Source organism: Antennarius striatus, chromosome 13 (genome assembly GCF_040054535.1).
Source record: "Antennarius striatus isolate MH-2024 chromosome 13, ASM4005453v1, whole genome shotgun sequence".
Lineage (NCBI taxonomy): Eukaryota > Metazoa > Chordata > Actinopteri > Lophiiformes > Antennariidae > Antennarius > Antennarius striatus.
In genome coordinates this window covers 21677760-21695000 of record NC_090788.1, presented here as the reverse complement: position 1 = coordinate 21695000, position 17241 = coordinate 21677760, and the positions used below count along the sequence as shown (strand labels likewise).

General features: G+C 48.0%; 1 protein-coding gene across 1 annotated transcript in view; it reads right to left on the bottom strand.

The window, feature by feature from the left end:
* amot (angiomotin) overlaps positions 1 to 15915 on the bottom strand; it is a 21197-nt gene extending 5282 nt beyond the window's left edge. Inside the window, exons 1-10 of the mRNA XM_068330944.1 lie at positions 15289 to 15915; positions 9814 to 10824; positions 6827 to 7397; positions 6586 to 6730; positions 3171 to 3263; positions 2851 to 2996; positions 2531 to 2680; positions 2244 to 2440; positions 1937 to 2065; positions 1 to 119 (exon numbers count right to left, since the gene is read on the bottom strand). The exon at positions 1 to 119 is cut by the window's left edge and continues 120 nt beyond it. Of these exons, the coding sequence (XP_068187045.1) occupies positions 1 to 119; positions 1937 to 2065; positions 2244 to 2440; positions 2531 to 2680; positions 2851 to 2996; positions 3171 to 3263; positions 6586 to 6730; positions 6827 to 7397; positions 9814 to 10763 (2500 nt within the window). The 5' untranslated portion in view covers positions 10764 to 10824; positions 15289 to 15915. The remainder of the gene's footprint in view (positions 120 to 1936; positions 2066 to 2243; positions 2441 to 2530; positions 2681 to 2850; positions 2997 to 3170; positions 3264 to 6585; positions 6731 to 6826; positions 7398 to 9813; positions 10825 to 15288) is intronic.
* Between the last annotated feature and the right edge of the window lie 1326 nt (positions 15916 to 17241).

Here is a 17241-nt window from a genome sequence, read left to right as displayed (position 1 = left end):
ACTTGGAGGGCCTCATGACGGACGGGGCGTCCGACTTGACGGGCTCCTTCCTGGAGCGCTGGTGGAGAACCTTGATCATCGCGTCTTTCTCTATGATCTGAGCATGAAGGTTCTTTATCCTGGGGAGGGACCAAGAGGAGGATCGGCCCACAGTTAATGCAGGAACCTGACAGAACCCCCAGATCAGAACGGGGCTGACCCCCCCCTGGATAAACACTGGAGGTGTTAAATGGAGTTACTCTCATTAAGGAGCGTCTGTTACTCGTCCTTTTCTCTTCCTGCTGACATTAAATGAGACTTTTCAAATGCTTGCAGGACAACGACACAGTCTGAGCTTCTGTCCACAGGGTTAGGGGTTAGGGTTAGGGGTTAGGGGCTAGGGTTAGGGGCTAGGGTTAGGGGCTAGGGTTAGGGGTTAGGGGCTAGGGCTAGGGGTTAGGAGTTAGGGTTAGGGGTTAGGGGTTAGGGGTTAGGGGTTAGGAGTTAGGGGCTAGGGCTAGGGGTTAGGAGTTAGGGTTAGGGGTTAGGGTTAGGGGTTAGGAGTTAGGGCTAGGGGTTAGGGGTTAGGGTTAGGGGTTAGGGTTAGGGGTTAGGGGTTAGGGGTTAAGGGTTAAGGGTTAGGGGCTAGGGTTAGGGGCTAGGGTTAGGGGCTAGGGTTAGGGGTTAGGGGCTAGGGCTAGGGGTTAGGAGTTAGGGTTAGGGGTTAGGGGCTAGGGTTAGGGGTTAGGGGCTAGGGTTAGGGGTTAGGGTTAGGGGTTAGGGGCTAGGGTTAGGGGTTAGGGGTTAGGGTTAGGGGTAGGGGTTAGGGGCTAGGGTTAGGGGTTAGGGGTTAGGGGTTAGGGGCTAGGGGTTAGGGTTAGGGTTTAGGGGTTAGGGGTTAGGGTTAGGGGTTAGGAGTTAGGGTTAGGGGTTAGGGTTAGGGGTTAGGGGTTAGGGGCTAGGGCTAGGGGTTAGGGGATAGGGTTAGGGGTTAGGGTTAGGGGTTAGGGGCTAGGGCTAGGGGTTAGGGGATAGGGTTAGGGTTAGGGTTAGGGGTTAGGGGTTAGGGGCTAGGGGTTAGGAGTTAGGGTTAGGGGTTAGGGTTAGGGTTAGGGGTTAGGGGTTAGGGGTTAGGGGCTAGGGTTAGGGGTTAGGGGATAGGGTTAGGGGTTAGGGTTAGGGGTTAGGGTTAGGGGTTAGGGGTTAGGGTTAGGGGTTAGGGGTTAGGGGTTAGGGGTTAGGGGTTAGGGGTGAGGGGTTAGGGTTAGGGGTGAGGGGTTAGGGTTAGGGTTAGGGTTAAACAACAAGTATAGAAGACAGGACATCCAAAGGCCTGGAAATCCTGCCCCCTCCAGTCCAAATTGTGCAACTACAGCACAATGTGGACTGGAACTCTATCTGGCCTCTCTCTCCGTCTCCCTCTCTTTACCTTCCCCTGTCTCCATCTCCAGTATCTTTCCTTCCCCACCCAACCGGTCAAGGCGGATGACCCCCCCTCCAGAGTCTGGGTCCTGACCAGAGTTTCTTCCTCAACGAGGGAGTTTTCCCTGCTGCTGTCTCAATGCTCTGGATCCTGTTGGCTTTGTCTGTCTGTTAAAGCGCTTTGAAACGTCTGACGATGTGATTAAGTGCTTTATGAATAAAGGTTGACTGATGATGATTGAAGTTTGTCCTGCAGTGACAAACATGCGTCTGTGGCTGTGATGTTCATGGATCAAATGTTTTCCCGTGCTGATGACACTGTCCACGTGATGTCAGGCTTTTATTGTATCACAAAACTTCTTCCTGCTGCTTCTCTCAAGAGAGCAGCAGATTAATGTGACGTTGGGTTCAGGGCAGAGATCCTGAACGCAGTAGCTGCCACATCCTGATAACAAGTAGTCATCATAGGACATGTCTTTCTGCCTGTGTTTTTACACGTCAGGTGTGCAGAAGCCTGGGTGTGGGCGGGGCTCACCTGCTCTCCATGTCCAGACAGCGTCGGTTGGCCATGAGGATCTCCTCCTCTTCCTTCTGGATGCGAGCCTCCACCGACGTGTCGTAGCTGTTAGTGGGCGAGTGGCTGATGGCTGACGCAGACGTGTCCCTGCACAACGAGACGGGGCATTAGTCTGTCTGATCTAATCTAGTCTGATCTAATCTAATCTAGTCTAATCTAATCTAATCTAATCTAATGTAAGAAGACGTTAAATGCGGGGACACCAAACTAACAGCTGGTGTAACTTGTGCTCTTTCATCAGGTCTGGTGTAGTGTCTGCACTGACCTCTGGGTGGCGACAGAGGCAGCGGCGTCTAGAGCGAACTGCCTCATCACGCTCTCCTCCAGGTACTTCTGCTCCCACTTGGTCATGTCGGCCTCCAGGGCCAGGATGCGCTCCTCCTTCTCCCTCAGGTGCTCCATGAGCGCCGTGGCGTTGAACTCTGATGGAGCCGCCCCGCTGCTCTGACAGCCGCCCTGACGCTGACGGGGGGACGGCATCATGACCAGCACTAACCAGCTTGTTTTCTATTCATACTTTACTGACTTTATTGCCCCTCAGGGGGGTGTTACCTGCTGCATCCGCAGTGCCTCCAGCTCTCTCTCCAGGCGGGTCCTCAGGCGATGCTCCAGCTGTTCCCTCTTCTCACAGGCCGCCTGCAGCTGGGCCAGAGCCTGCTGCATCCGCTCCACCTTCTCCACGTACACCTGCTTCTTCTTCAGCTGCACACACACACACACACACACACACACACACACACACACACACACACACACACACCGGTGTGTGTTTAGCTCACACACTGTGTGTTCTACTGCTGCTGGTGTGAACACTAGGACCATCTGGGTGGTGTTGACGTGTGTAAAGGTCAGAGGTCAAACAGGTGACCCACCTCCTCCTCCAGCTTCACCACCTTGGCCTGGGCGTTGTTCAGGGCCTGGTCCCGGATCTCGATGTGTCTCCTCTGGTCCTCCGTGGACGAACGAAGAGAATTCAGCTCCATCTCCAGCTTCTCCTTCTCACGCAGCGTCTCTTTGTCTGGACACACACACACACACACACACACACACACACACAGACACACACACACACACACACACACACTGTGTGAACACACACACTACACACACACACACTGTGTGAACACACACACACACACACACACACACTGTGTGAACACACACACACACACACACACAGTGTAGTCCTCACTCTGCTGCACCAGCTGGTTGATGGTCTTACGGTTGTCCTCCAGTCCTCCACACTCTTTAGCAGCGAGCTGCTTGTTGGCCGTCTCCATCCGCTCTGGAACGAGTCACACAGGCGTGAAACAGTCACACAGGCGTGAAACAGTCACACAGGCGTGAAACAGTCACACAGGCGTGAAACAGTCACACAGGCGTGAAACAGTCACGCACGCGTGAAACAGTCACACAGGCGTGAAACAGTCACACAGGCGTGAAACAGTCACACAGGCGTGAAACAGTCACACAGGCGTGAAACAGTCACACAGGCGTGAAACAGTCACACAGGCGTGAAACAGTCACACACGCGTGAAACAGTCACACACGCGTGAAACAGTCACACACGGGTGAAACAGTCACACACGCGTGAAACAGTCACACACGCGTGAAACAGTCACACACGCGTGAAACAGTCACACACGCGTGAAACAGTCACACACACGTGAAACAGTCGAACACACATTAAACGTTCACACACACATTAAACGTTCACACACACATTAAACGTTCACACACACACATTAAACGTTCACACACACATTAAACGTTCACACACACATTAAACGTTCACACACACATGAAACGTTCACACACACATTAAACGTTCACACACACATTAAACGTTCACACACACATTAAACGTTCACACACACATTAAACGTTCACACACACATTAAACGTTCACACACACACATTAAACGTTCACACACACATTAAACGTTCACACACACATTAAACGTTCACACACACATGAAACGTTCACACACACATTAAACGTTCACACACACACATTAAACGTTCACACACACACATTAAACGTTCACACACACACATTAAACGTTCACACACACATTAAACGTTCACACACACACATTAAACGTTCACACACACATTAAACGTTCACACACACATTAAACGTTCACACACACATTAAACGTTCACACACACACATTAAACGTTCACACACACATTAAACGTTCACACACACATTAAACGTTCACACACACATTAAACGTTCACACACACATTAAACGTTCACACACACATTAAACGTTCACACACACATTAAACATTGACACACACATTAAACGTTCACACACACATTAAACGTTCACACACACACATTAAACGTTCACACACACATTAAACGTTCACACACACACATTAAACGTTCACACACACATTAAACGTTCACACACACATTAAACGTTCACACACACATTACACGTTCACACACACATTAAACGTTCACACACACACATTAAACGTTCACACACACATTAAACGTTCACACACACACATTAAACGTTCACACACACACATTAAACGTTCACACACACATTAAACGTTCACACACACACATTAAACGTTCACACACACACATTAAACGTTCACACACACATTAAACGTTGACACACACACATGAAACGTTCACACACACATTAAACGTTCACACACACATTAAACGTTCACACACACACATTAAACGTTCACACACACATTAAACGTTCACACACACACATGAAACGTTCACACACACATTAAACGTTCACACACACATTAAACGTTCACACACACACATTAAACGTTCACACACACATTAAACGTTCACACACACATTAAACGTTCACACACACATTAAACGTTCACACACACACATTAAACGTTCACACACACATTAAACGTTCACACACACATTAAACGTTCACACACACATTAAACGTTGACACACACATTAAACGTTCACACACACATTAAACGTTCACACACACATTAAACGTTCACACACACACATTAAACGTTCACACACACACATTAAACGTTCACACACACATTAAACGTTGACACACACATTAAACGTTCACACACACATTAAACGTTCACACACACACATTAAACGTTCACACACACATTAAACGTTGACACACACATTAAACGTTCACACACACACATTAAACGTTCACACACACACATTAAACGTTCACACACACACATTAAACGTTCACACACACATTAAACGTTCACACACACATTAAACGTTCACACACACACATTAAACGTTCACACACACACATTAAACGTTCACACACACACATTAAACGTTCACACACACATTAAACGTTCACACACTCCAGCTGTTTGCTCCACAATAGTGATTTACAGGTTTACAGCCACATATTCAGATGCTGATTAAATTCCATCACTTCCACTGACTGGGGATACTGGGAATGGGTTGGAGGAGTGTACTGGTCCGTAGAAACACCTGGATCGACTGTTGACAACAGCATGACGTGAATAAAGGAGTGACGCTGTGTGAACCTAACTGTAGGTCATGGTGTCAGGTAAATACAAGCAGTAACACTGAACTGTAGGCCACAGAGGAAACTGCTGGTCGGACTCATTGGACCAGACCTCAGCCCACACTATAGCGCCCCCTCGTGGAATGGGACAGACTGACACTCCTTCTAAAGTCATCTCTCAGGTTGAAAAGGTTCAACCATGAATTCATTCACATGATTTTTATCCACCTGACTGTCAAACAGGGCAGTCAGACGACGTTTGACCTTTCTGTACCTCAGGTCACTGCACATGCTCGGACAGCATTGCTAAGCCAATAACAAGTCAGCAAGTCACCTACAATTTCTAACGCTCAATTTTTTGTCTTAAACTAAAGAACAATAATAAAAATGAACGGGGGGGGGGTCAGAACAAGAAAACAAACTGTCAGCAGTGACTATCTGGATCACACATCCCTGACTGATTGTGTTTGGTGCACCAATCAGAGTAACAAATGTACAGAAAGTCGCTCACTGTGTTGTGTAATCCGACTTCATGTGGTTATGAAACGTACATCAACAGACATCATACATGTAAAGAATTCTCAATATGTTTTTAGACAAAGATGTTTTGCATTTCTTATGTAGATCAGTTTGACTCACACGCTGAAAAGGTGTGACGCCCTGATGTACAGGTGTAGCTACGAAGTCAAGCAGCACTGAAACGGTCTGCTACCATCATTAACAGTTCATCAGGCACACAGTGTGTGATTCATTATTACTATGATTCCTTTTACTTCTTGAATGTATGTGATCTGGCAGTGTCCTGCAGTATTACACCCAAAAACCATTCAGTATCAACAAGATCAGTAATGGAGTACTCTGACTCTGGGATGGTATTGATAAACCAGTTTGGAAAGATTGGGGAAACAGTCCATCAATAATAGGAAATCAATTTTAAAACCAACCTAAACTTGGAGCCATGGAACATCACAACAGCTTCAGTTTCTGCCCCTCATTCCATTTCTGCACTGGTTCATTTTGACCAGTTGGTATTAAACTGCACATGATGATGCTGGGGGTTGTTTCTGCTCCCTCTTCTCTCACCTCTCAGGTCCCTGTTGAAATCATGGAGCCGTCGCACCTCCAGCTCCAGCTTGTTCCTCATGGTTTTCTCCAGGGACTCCCTCTTGGACGAGGACTTGGCCAGGTTCTCATAGTCCTCTGACACCAGCTGGATCTCTGTCTCCAGCTGACCGGAGGAGGAGTTTATTCAGAGTCCTTCTCTGACAAATGTCCACATCCATATATTGAACATGCCCTCTAAAGCCCCCCCGGGAGGTCCTACCTTGTGTAACTTGGTGACCTTCTCGCGGCAGGCGTCCATCTCCTGCCTCATCATCCGGTTCTCCTCCGTCAGCAGGTCCACCATCTGGTGGGCTCGTGTCATCACGGCGTGGGGCTCCCCCTGCAGGTGGGAGTAGGAGTGTGGGTGGGGAAAAAGCCCGGCTTGGACCCCCGGCTGGGGCTGAGGGTTTGCAGCTCCTGGGTACTGGTGCTGCTGCTGGTTATATTGGTGCTGCTGCTGCTGGTAGTGGTGCACCCTGGGGTTGGAACCGTAGGGGTCGTGGGGGAAACATGGACCTCTGGGGGGGTGGACGGGACCCAGGTTGAAGAGCTCACCTACTTGGTGGGAGCTGGGCCCTTGGGAGCTTCGGGGTCCGGTGCTGCAGAATTGTTCCCCCTGGCTCTGGGGGTGCTGGAGAGGGAAGGAGGGGTGGAAGGGCTGGGGGGCGCTCGGCATGCTGCTGAGGATGGAGGACTGGGTGCGGGACAAGGAGCCCACCGAGGTGACGGAGGAGGTGGGGCTGTGCTGGTTCAGAGGCCTCTGGGAGTGAAGGGACCCCTCCTTACAGGACCTGGGGAGACATCAGCTGTGGTGACTGGAGGAACCTCAGCTGGTGACAGAAACACCAGTTCACACCGGTTTGACACTGGTTTGACCCTGGTTTGACCCTGGTTTGACCCTGGTTTGACACCGGTTTGACACTGGTTTGACCCTGGTTTGACACCGGTTTGACACTGGTTTGACACCGGTTTGACACTGGTTTCACTATGGTTTGACACTGGTTTGACACTGGTTTCACTCACTGGTTTGACACTGGTTTCACTCTGGTTTGACACTGGTTTGACATTGGTTTCACTCACTGGTTTGACACTGGTTTCACTCTGGTTTGACACTGGTTTGACACTGGTTTCACTCTGGTTTGACACTGGTTTCACTCTGGTTTGACACTGGTTTGACACTGGTTTCACTCTGGTTTGACACTGGTTTGACACTGGTTTCACTCTGGTTTGACACCGGTTTGACACTGGTTTCACTCTGGTTTGACACTGGTTTGACACTGGTTTCACTCACTGGTTTGACACTGGTTTCACTCACTGGTTTGACACTGGTTTCACTCACTGGTTTGACACTGGTTTCACTCTGGTTTGACACTGGTTTGACATTGGTTTCACTCACTGGTTTGACACTGGTTTCACTCTGGTTTGACACTGGTTTGACACTGGTTTCACTCTGGTTTGACACTGGTTTCACTCTGGTTTGACACTGGTTTGACACTGGTTTGACACTGGTTTCACTCTGGTTTGACACTGGTTTGACACTGGTTTCACTCTGGTTTGACACCGGTTTGACACTGGTTTCACTCTGGTTTGACACTGGTTTCACTCACTGGTTTGACACTGGTTTCACTCTGGTTTGACACTGGTTTGACATTGGTTTCACTCACTGGTTTGACACTGGTTTCACTCTGGTTTGACACAGGTTTGACACTGGTTTCACTCTGGTTTGACACTGGTTTCACTCTGGTTTGACACTGGTTTGACACTGGTTTCACTCTGGTTTGACACTGGTTTGACACTGGTTTCACTCTGGTTTGACACTGGTTTGACACTGGTTTCACTCTGGTTTGACACTGGTTTGACACTGGTTTCACTCTGGTTTGACACTGGTTTCACTCTGGTTTGACACTGGTTTCACTCTGGTTTGACACTGGTTTCACTCTGGTTTGACACTGGTTTGACACTGGTTTCACTCTGGTTTGACACTGGTTTCACTCTGGTTTGACACTGGTTTCACTCTGGTTTGACACTGGTTTCACTCTGGTTTGACACTGGTTTGACACTGGTTTCACTCTGGTTTGACACTGGTTTGACACTGGTTTCACTCACTGGTTTGACACTGGTTTCACTCACTGGTTTGACACTGGTTTCACTCTGGTTTGACACTGGTTTGACATTGGTTTCACTCACTGGTTTGACACTGGTTTCACTCTGGTTTGACACAGGTTTGACACTGGTTTGACACTGGTTTCACTCTGGTTTGACACTGGTTTGACACTGGTTTGACACTGGTTTGACACTGGTTTCACTCTGGTTTGACACTGGTTTGACACTGGTTTCACTCTGGTTTGACACCGGTTTGACACTGGTTTCACTCTGGTTTGACACTGGTTTCACTCACTGGTTTGACACTGGTTTCACTCTGGTTTGACACTGGTTTGACATTGGTTTCACTCACTGGTTTGACACTGGTTTCACTCTGGTTTGACACAGGTTTGACACTGGTTTCACTCTGGTTTGACACTGGTTTCACTCTGGTTTGACACTGGTTTGACACTGGTTTGACACTGGTTTCACTCTGGTTTGACACTGGTTTGACACTGGTTTCACTCTGGTTTGACACTGGTTTGACACTGGTTTCACTCTGGTTTGACACTGGTTTGACACTGGTTTCACTCTGGTTTGACACTGGTTTCACTCTGGTTTGACACTGGTTTCACTCTGGTTTGACACTGGTTTGACACTGGTTTCACTCTGGTTTGACACTGGTTTCACTCTGGTTTGACACTGGTTTCACTCTGGTTTGACACTGGTTTGACACTGGTTTCACTCTGGTTTGACACTGGTTTCACTCTGGTTTGACACTGGTTTACTTTACATCGTCTGTCAAACGTGTTAGAGAACACGTGGTGGATGTAAACTGGGGGTTTTGTCGTTGTTACACTTATTGAACGTAAAGATTCAACAAACTTGTGACTCCATCAACCACGAAGACACAGAGTTGGTCTTATAGTCGACACCTGTCCAGGTAGACTATAAGGAAGTTGGGTTAGGGTTGGGGCTAAGTCTGCCCTCTCAACAACATTGTGTGTGTGTGTGTGTGTGTGTGTGTGTGTGTGTGTGTGTGTGTCTGTGTCTGTGTGTGTGTCTGTGTGTGTGTGTGTGTGTGTGTGTGTGTGTGTGTGTGTGTGTGTGTGTGTGTGTCCTCACCTGAACGAGCCGTACTCAGGTGGGGGCTGGTACCGGACATGGGGCACCTCCCTGGAGAGCTCCCTCCCTTTGTGCTCCTGGTAGAAATGCCCCCCGGGCTCCTGCTGTTTGGGGAGCGACCCCATCCCCTTGAAGGGGTAGTCTGGGGGGGGCCCTCGGTGCTGTGACTTGTAGAAGTCTCCGGGTGGCCCTGAGGGGGGCAGCAGAGGGGCCAGTGGTGAACTGGTGACGGGGGGGTGGGCCTTGACGCCGCTGGTGGCCAATGAGAGCTGCATGAGCCTCTCGCTGAGGGACCGGACGTGTCCCTGCTTCAGGTCCTTCAGACCGTCGTCCTGGTGCACCTTCCCCCCTCCGCTCACCCGCTGCACCGTGGGGCGACCCTCGGTGCGCACCTTGTTCACTCCGGTGACGTAAAAGGCAGTACCGACCGCGGCAGGCAGGGGGGGTTGCTGAGGCTGGCTGCTCTGCTGCTGGGGCTGGGGGGGACCGTGGCCCCGGAAGTACTGAGACTGAGACTTGGCCTCTTCGTAGGTCGGGAGGTCCTCTGGATTCAGGCACTGCCCCTGACTGCCCCCCCCCCCACTGGTGCTTCCAGGTCCACCTCCACTCCCTAAACCCCCACCACCACCACTGCTCCCACCCCCCCCTCCAACTCTGGTGGAGCCCAGCTTCTCCAGGCCGTTGTCCACCTGCAGCTCCTGCCCCTGAGGCTCCTGACGGGCGATGTGGGGCTTCATGGAGGGGTCGTCAGACGGGCCCTGCCCCTGTCCGGGGCCTTGGACCGGGTAGCCCCCTCCTCCTCCTGCTCCTCCTCCTCCTCCCCCTCCTTGTTGTTGCTGCAGCACATAGTTCCGGTTCATCTGCTCCTGCAGGAGGCGCTGCAGGACAGTACTGCTGCCCCCCCCTGCACCGGAGCTGCTACTGGTCGATTCCTCCACTGCGGCCCTCATCTGTGCTTCACCCCCCCACACACGTCATGGACGGACGGGCTCCAACGGTGGTCAATGCTCCCTACGATGAAGATGAGGAGAAAGAGAAAAGTGAGAGGTGGTCCCTCACCGGTGTCACTGCAGGGCCTCATCGCCACGGGACTGGACCCACCAGAAGGAGAACCCAAACAAAACGGTTTAACAAAAGACAAGATTTTTAGCCTTTTTGGAAAAAATCTAATCACATTTTATGAAAACAATTAATTTCCACTGGATAGAAAATATAGTACTATTTACCTTAATCTGAGCCTAGTGCAGCTGGATTACACTGAATGGTAACGTTCAGGTCAAATCAACTCTCTTCTGTTCTGTTATATTTTTTGGAGCAGTGACTTATTAGTTTTTCTAAGTCTATGTGTTCACTGAGAATCAGAACACCATCCTCTAGATATCCTCCCTGTTTCTGGATTTGTGTCACAACGAAAATGTTGCTGTGGCAGCGAAACATGATTTTATGATCAGCTAAGAACCCAGCCAGGTAATGTAAGGTGAGGTAATGCACCTCACAATAAACCCAGACTGTAGAGATGGGTTCCTTGGAGTGGAGGGGGTAGCTGGAGAACCCCGAGAGAACCCACACAGACACGGGGAGAACATGGAGACTCCACCTCTCTGTGTGACAACAGCGCCACCCCGCCACACCCAAACTATTCAACTTTTCTACATTAATTTTTTGTACAATATTTCCATGACTAAAACTTGGATTCCGACTCGTTCTGGGGTTCTGTTTACTCTCCACAGCATATCCTGAAAATTACACACACAACAAGAAACACACGGTGACTGGGTGTCTGCGCTGGTAATGGTGCAAAGGCCCGGGGCAGTAATATTACTGCTACCAACTGGGAGAGGAGTCATTATCAGTGACGTGAATCTGCCCAATATACATGTGATCCTCACCACTAACAAAGCTTTGGCTTCATTTGCAGTGATTTTAGTCTAATGTATTGAGATAAATCCCTTCTTATTATACATACTGGTGCTTGAAAAACATTCATGTCTACCCTGGTCATGGCTAATCCTCAAAGTTCTTCTTTCTGTTGATCTATTTAGGGACTCTCAGATGACTCCAATCATTTCTTCTCATGTTCTCTGGCCTTTCAGACAGATTGTTCCACTCGATAAATCAGAAATTGGTTATTGCTGTCTCTCCTCTTTTCTGTTGTCTTTTTTACTCTGAACATCTGTTAGTCTGAAGGTTGCTGTTCCTTCTCAGATGACCCTTGCTGTCTTTAGCTTTGCTTTACCTGTTGCTGGTGCTGATGTGTATTTCCATTTTCATCACTTTAAGTAAAGTCTGATAGTATCAATCAGTAGCTGTAACAATTAAAATGTGATTTATTGATGTCAATTTTTCTTTTCTAGTTGAAAAACACAACAGTCTCCAGAACTGGGGTTTCTTCAGCCACGCTCTGCCCCCCTCTCTCTTCACAGTGAACACGCTTCATTCTGCACAACTTTTTTCCAAAAGGATCTGCAAATTTCAGTTATAAAGAACTATTTAATTATAATCAACAGTTTATGCTATGAATCCTCTGGCTACTTCAGACAGCAGTCATCATCAGAACAATAATACAAATCAGCAGCGGTATCGAACTAGAGAACAGTCAGCATGAAAACAACTGTCAAGAGAAGTTTGGGAAATAAAGAGGCACAGGTGAATACCTAAGTAACCTGGAAATATCAGCACTAACAGCAGAACAAACGTGTTAAATACACTGCTTACACTTTAAGAACTCAATGAAGTATCAAATAAAATACCAAAAAATAACTCACCACTACCACTTGCAAGCTTAAACGAGGCAGTCAGAGACTGAACAACCCGCAACACCCCTGAATTCAACATTTTACCCTGACCTGTACATTTTTGTGCCTCTGGCTTCCTCAAAATATTGCTTTTAGTTTTGTGATTATATCTCATCAGGTTTCAGAGACGTGTACCTAAAAAAGGTAAGATGATTAAGATCTATGGTCTTACTCACACTGGCCTTCTCCCTCGTCTATCTTATCCAGTTCCTGAGTGTACAAAAGTTACAATTTGACTTTGACCTAGTTTTCTAAAGGTCAAGGTCATCATCTCATCTTCATCCCCTCTGCTGCCTGCGTCATGTGCTTTTTGTTTCATCTTTCTATCTGCAACGGTTGTGAAGATATTTGGTGGACTAATGGACGAACACACGAACACTGACCATTACATCACCGCTTTGAAGCGGGATGGAATCATTCATGCCTTTGTTGCTTCCAGATTAGATTACTGCAATTTCTGTCGGGCTGTTCAAACTCCTTAATTAGGATTTTACTAGCTTTTTAACTCGAACTAGGAGGAGAGAGCACGTTTCTCCAGTCATGGCGTCCTTACATCAAACCTACTGTAGAATACAATTCAAAATCCTCATGATCACATACAGTATAAAGAGGCTCCATCTTACATTGAAGATCTTATTGAAGTGTACCACCCCCCAGGACTCTCTGATCTGAGGATGCAGGATTTCTGGTAACCTGTCAGGCCTTTAGAGTAAAACAGGAGGCAGAAGCTCTGGAACGATCTCCCAGCCTCGGTCCGGGGGGCAGACACCCTTAGCTTAGACTAAAAACCTTTGTGTTTGATAAAGCCTACAATTAGAATCAAAATAGATTCCTCTAGATCAGCTGCTATTTGCCTAAACTGCTGAAGGTATTTCCCCGTCTCTCCTGTTAAAGGGAGTTACATCAATTACTTCTTCTATTTTGCTTTTCTTGCACATACTACATTGACCCTTCACATGCTTGCGAGATACTGCTGCTGCCTATGTGCTTCTATTTGACAGCTGGGGAACAAGACAAGAAATCTGAAAGCCTGAAAATCCCGCCCCCACTTCAGCAGCTGGATCTCCAGACAGCAACTCAGGAACCGGACAAGATAGAAAGACGAGGGAGAAGGCCAGTGTGAGTAAGACCATAGATCAAAGCTAGTACTTTGATCAATGACAGTAGGTCAGAGCACTAGCTTTGATCTTTGACTTAAGCAAGTAGGTCATGGTAAAATTTTGAATTCAGGGGTGTCGCAGGATGTTGCAGTCAGTGACTGCATTGGTTGTAGTTTATTACTTGAAATCACTCAATCAAATTGACAAATTTCTAAAAAAAAAAAAACATGTATAAAAATCCAAACATTTCATATTGTTCATAATCTGAATTGTATGTACGAGTGTTCGTATCTACGAGTGTTCGTATGTACGAGTGTTCGTATGTACGAGTGTTCGTATCTACGAGTGTTCGTATGTACGAGTGTTCATATGTACGAGTGTTCGTATGTACAAGTGTTCGTATGTACGAGTGTTCGTATCTACGAGTGTTCGTATCTACGAGTGTTCGTATGTACGAGTGTTCGTACGAATGTTCATATCTACTAGTGTTCGTATTTATGAGTGTATGTACGAGTGTTCGTGTCTACAAGTGTTCGTATGTACGAGTGTTCATATCTACAAGTGTTCGTATGTACGAGTGTTCGTGTATACAAGTGTTTGTATCTACGAGTGTTCGTATCTACGAGTGTTCGTGTCTACAAGTGTTTGTATCTACGAGTGTTCGTATGTTGGGGAGCACCTGACCTGACGTGTCTCTAGTAAGCCCCATCGTTCTTACTGACCTACACTGGACGTTCGTTTCTCTGCTGTTTATGCTGCTTCATCAATATTGTGGTAAAAAAACTTCTTGTTATTCCTGCAAATATCCAACAATCCCTTTAGCTGCCCAGGGGGCTGATGGGAAACTGAGTGAACACCTACAAAACAAAACTGTGACGTCACTTCATGTATCTGTACCAACATCACCAGATACTGAACGTATTCACACTGACACGTGTGTGTGTGTGTGTGTGTGTGTGTGTGTGTGTGTGTGTGTGTGTGTGTGTGTGTGTGTGTGTGTGTGTGTGTGTGTGTGTGTGTGTGTGTGTGTGTGTGTGTGTGTGTGTGTGTGTGTGTGTGTGTGTGTGTGTGTGTGTGTGTGTGTGTGTGTGTGTGTGTGTGTGTGTGTGTGTGTGTGTGTGTGTGTGTGTGTGTGTGTGTGTGTGTGTGTGTGTGTGTGTGTGTGTGTGTGTGTGTGTGTGTGTGTGTGTGTGTGTGTGTGTGTGTGTGTGTGTGTGTGTGTGTGTGTGTGTGTGTGTGTGTGTGTGTGTGTGTGTGTGTGTGTGTGTGTGTGTGTGTGTGTGTGTGTGTGTGTGTGTGTGTGTGTGTGTGTGTGTGTGTGTGTGTGTGTGTGTGTGTGTGTGTGTGTGTGTGTGTGTGTGTGTGTGTGTGTGTGTGTTGAAGCAGAAATGTGGTCCCGGTAACGGAAAACGGAGATTTTCCAGCAGCCATGACGGAGGCTGGCGGCGCTTCTGGAGGAACTTTTTCTGCGCGTCAGAGACTCGAACCGAGTCCCACCGACCCGAACGGAACACGGCAGGAGGGGGGGCAGTTTGACCGAACTCTAACATTCTTTCACCCCACAGTCAGAAAACTTTTACCTCCACGAAGTCTTCTGTCTGCCTCAGTGGAACATCTTTAGTTCTTCCTCCTCTAACGGCTCCTAACCGCTCCAAACGGCTCCTAACCGCTCCAAACGGCTGCGGGGGGAGTCTCCGCTCGTCTTTGTTGTTCGTCTCCGTTCTGCCCCAAAACTTTCATGTTCCACCAGAGCCGTGGACATGAGACAGGAAGCTCCCCCTGCCCCGTCTGCAGTATGAGAGGAATGTCCGCCCCCCCGCGCCCCCCCCAGCTGGAAACTCAAGGATTGATTTTTTTTTTGGGGGGGGGGGGCTCTCCTCCTTCCGTCTTTCCTCGTCTGGTCTTAATTTAATATTTAATAAAGTGATCCCAACAAGACAACAAAATCTACCCACACCGTCAGGTTTTCACTGGGACGCCGGGTCCGGATCGGATCAGAACCGGATCAGAACCGAACCGGACCCAGAGTGTCCGGTCCACCGGGACCCACACCGGACCCGCAGCAGTGACGGCGGAAACGCTCCACAAGTCATCCTGATTGATTGAATCAGTAGAAACGGAGTCAAACAAAAGACCAGAACACAAAGAGGCTTCTGTGGAGTCCGTGCTGCCTTCAGGGACCGCTGGCATGTCGGACTTTACAGACGCGCAGGAAAGCTTTCTGTAGAAACTGGGCCGCATGAAAGTCATGAATAAATGCGTTGATATCAGAGTTTACTTGACTGTCCAAGCAGATGAAACATTAACTATGAAATTAAGAAGAAAAATTATATAAACAAACACACACACACACACACACACACACACACATGTGGAGTTTGTATAATGTGTGTGTTCTTTCCAGGTTCTCAGACTTCCAGCTACACACACACACAGCTGAGGTGAACTGATCACCTGATCACTTCGAAAGTCCTTCTTGGTTCCAACAACCACTGGCGACACGTCCAGGGTGTACCCCGCCTCTCACCCGCAGTCAGCTGACTACTGGCTGTTCACTGTGGACGGCTGACTTTCTGACTGTTGGCTGATCAGACAGCAGCATGGTGACGAGCTGCACTCGTGCACAGAGCTCAGCTCACAACACGTCGTGTTCAGGGCCTTCTTCAGCGTGACCAGACTCGTTGTGACTCGTTGTGACTCGTTGTGAGTGACGTCTGTCTCTCGTGTTCCAGGATGACAGTCGTGTTGTGTTGGTGTCGGTGTAGGTTCTCAGTCATCCAGGTCATGGTTGTCCAGAAGCTGTTGAGTCGACCCACTGGACGTTAAGAAGTTCTTGTGTTGGTGACACAAAGCGTGTGGGTCATCTCACCAGTACCTCACTAGCTGCTCACCACTCACACTGGATGCTGCTGCCTTGTTGCAAAGGGGGCTTCTCCACACCCTGAAGACCTCAGTCCTGTCACCTGTGTCCACACACACACACACACACACACACACACACACACACACACACACACACACACACACACACACACACACACACACACACACACACACACACACACACACACACACACACACACGTTTGACCTAATACCCAGGGTGGATAGAGGAAAGGAATCAGTCTTCTGGGGGTTTAAAGGGGGGTTAAAGTGATGTGAGAGTCAGGGAGGAGACCCACTCCCACGTTTTTTCCAGTGACACTAATCCTCCAGTGTAACTCACACACACCCATGTTCATATTTATATTAAATATACATGAACATGTTATCTATATCTCTTATTGCTTTATTGAACCCTGCAAGGACCAATAATCAAAAATCAATTTCCTATAATATATGGCTACAATATAACAAGCAATGATTAACACATTAAGTTAAATTATATTCAGTTTTATTCAGAAAATATCTGCAATACAGGAAACATCAAAGCTGTTCTCTGGTCTCAGATTGTTGTGAGGCTGCAGTACAGACATCCTACCAGCAGAGGGCGCCCACGTTCACCATGAATGGGGCGCCGAGTAACAAAAGTTA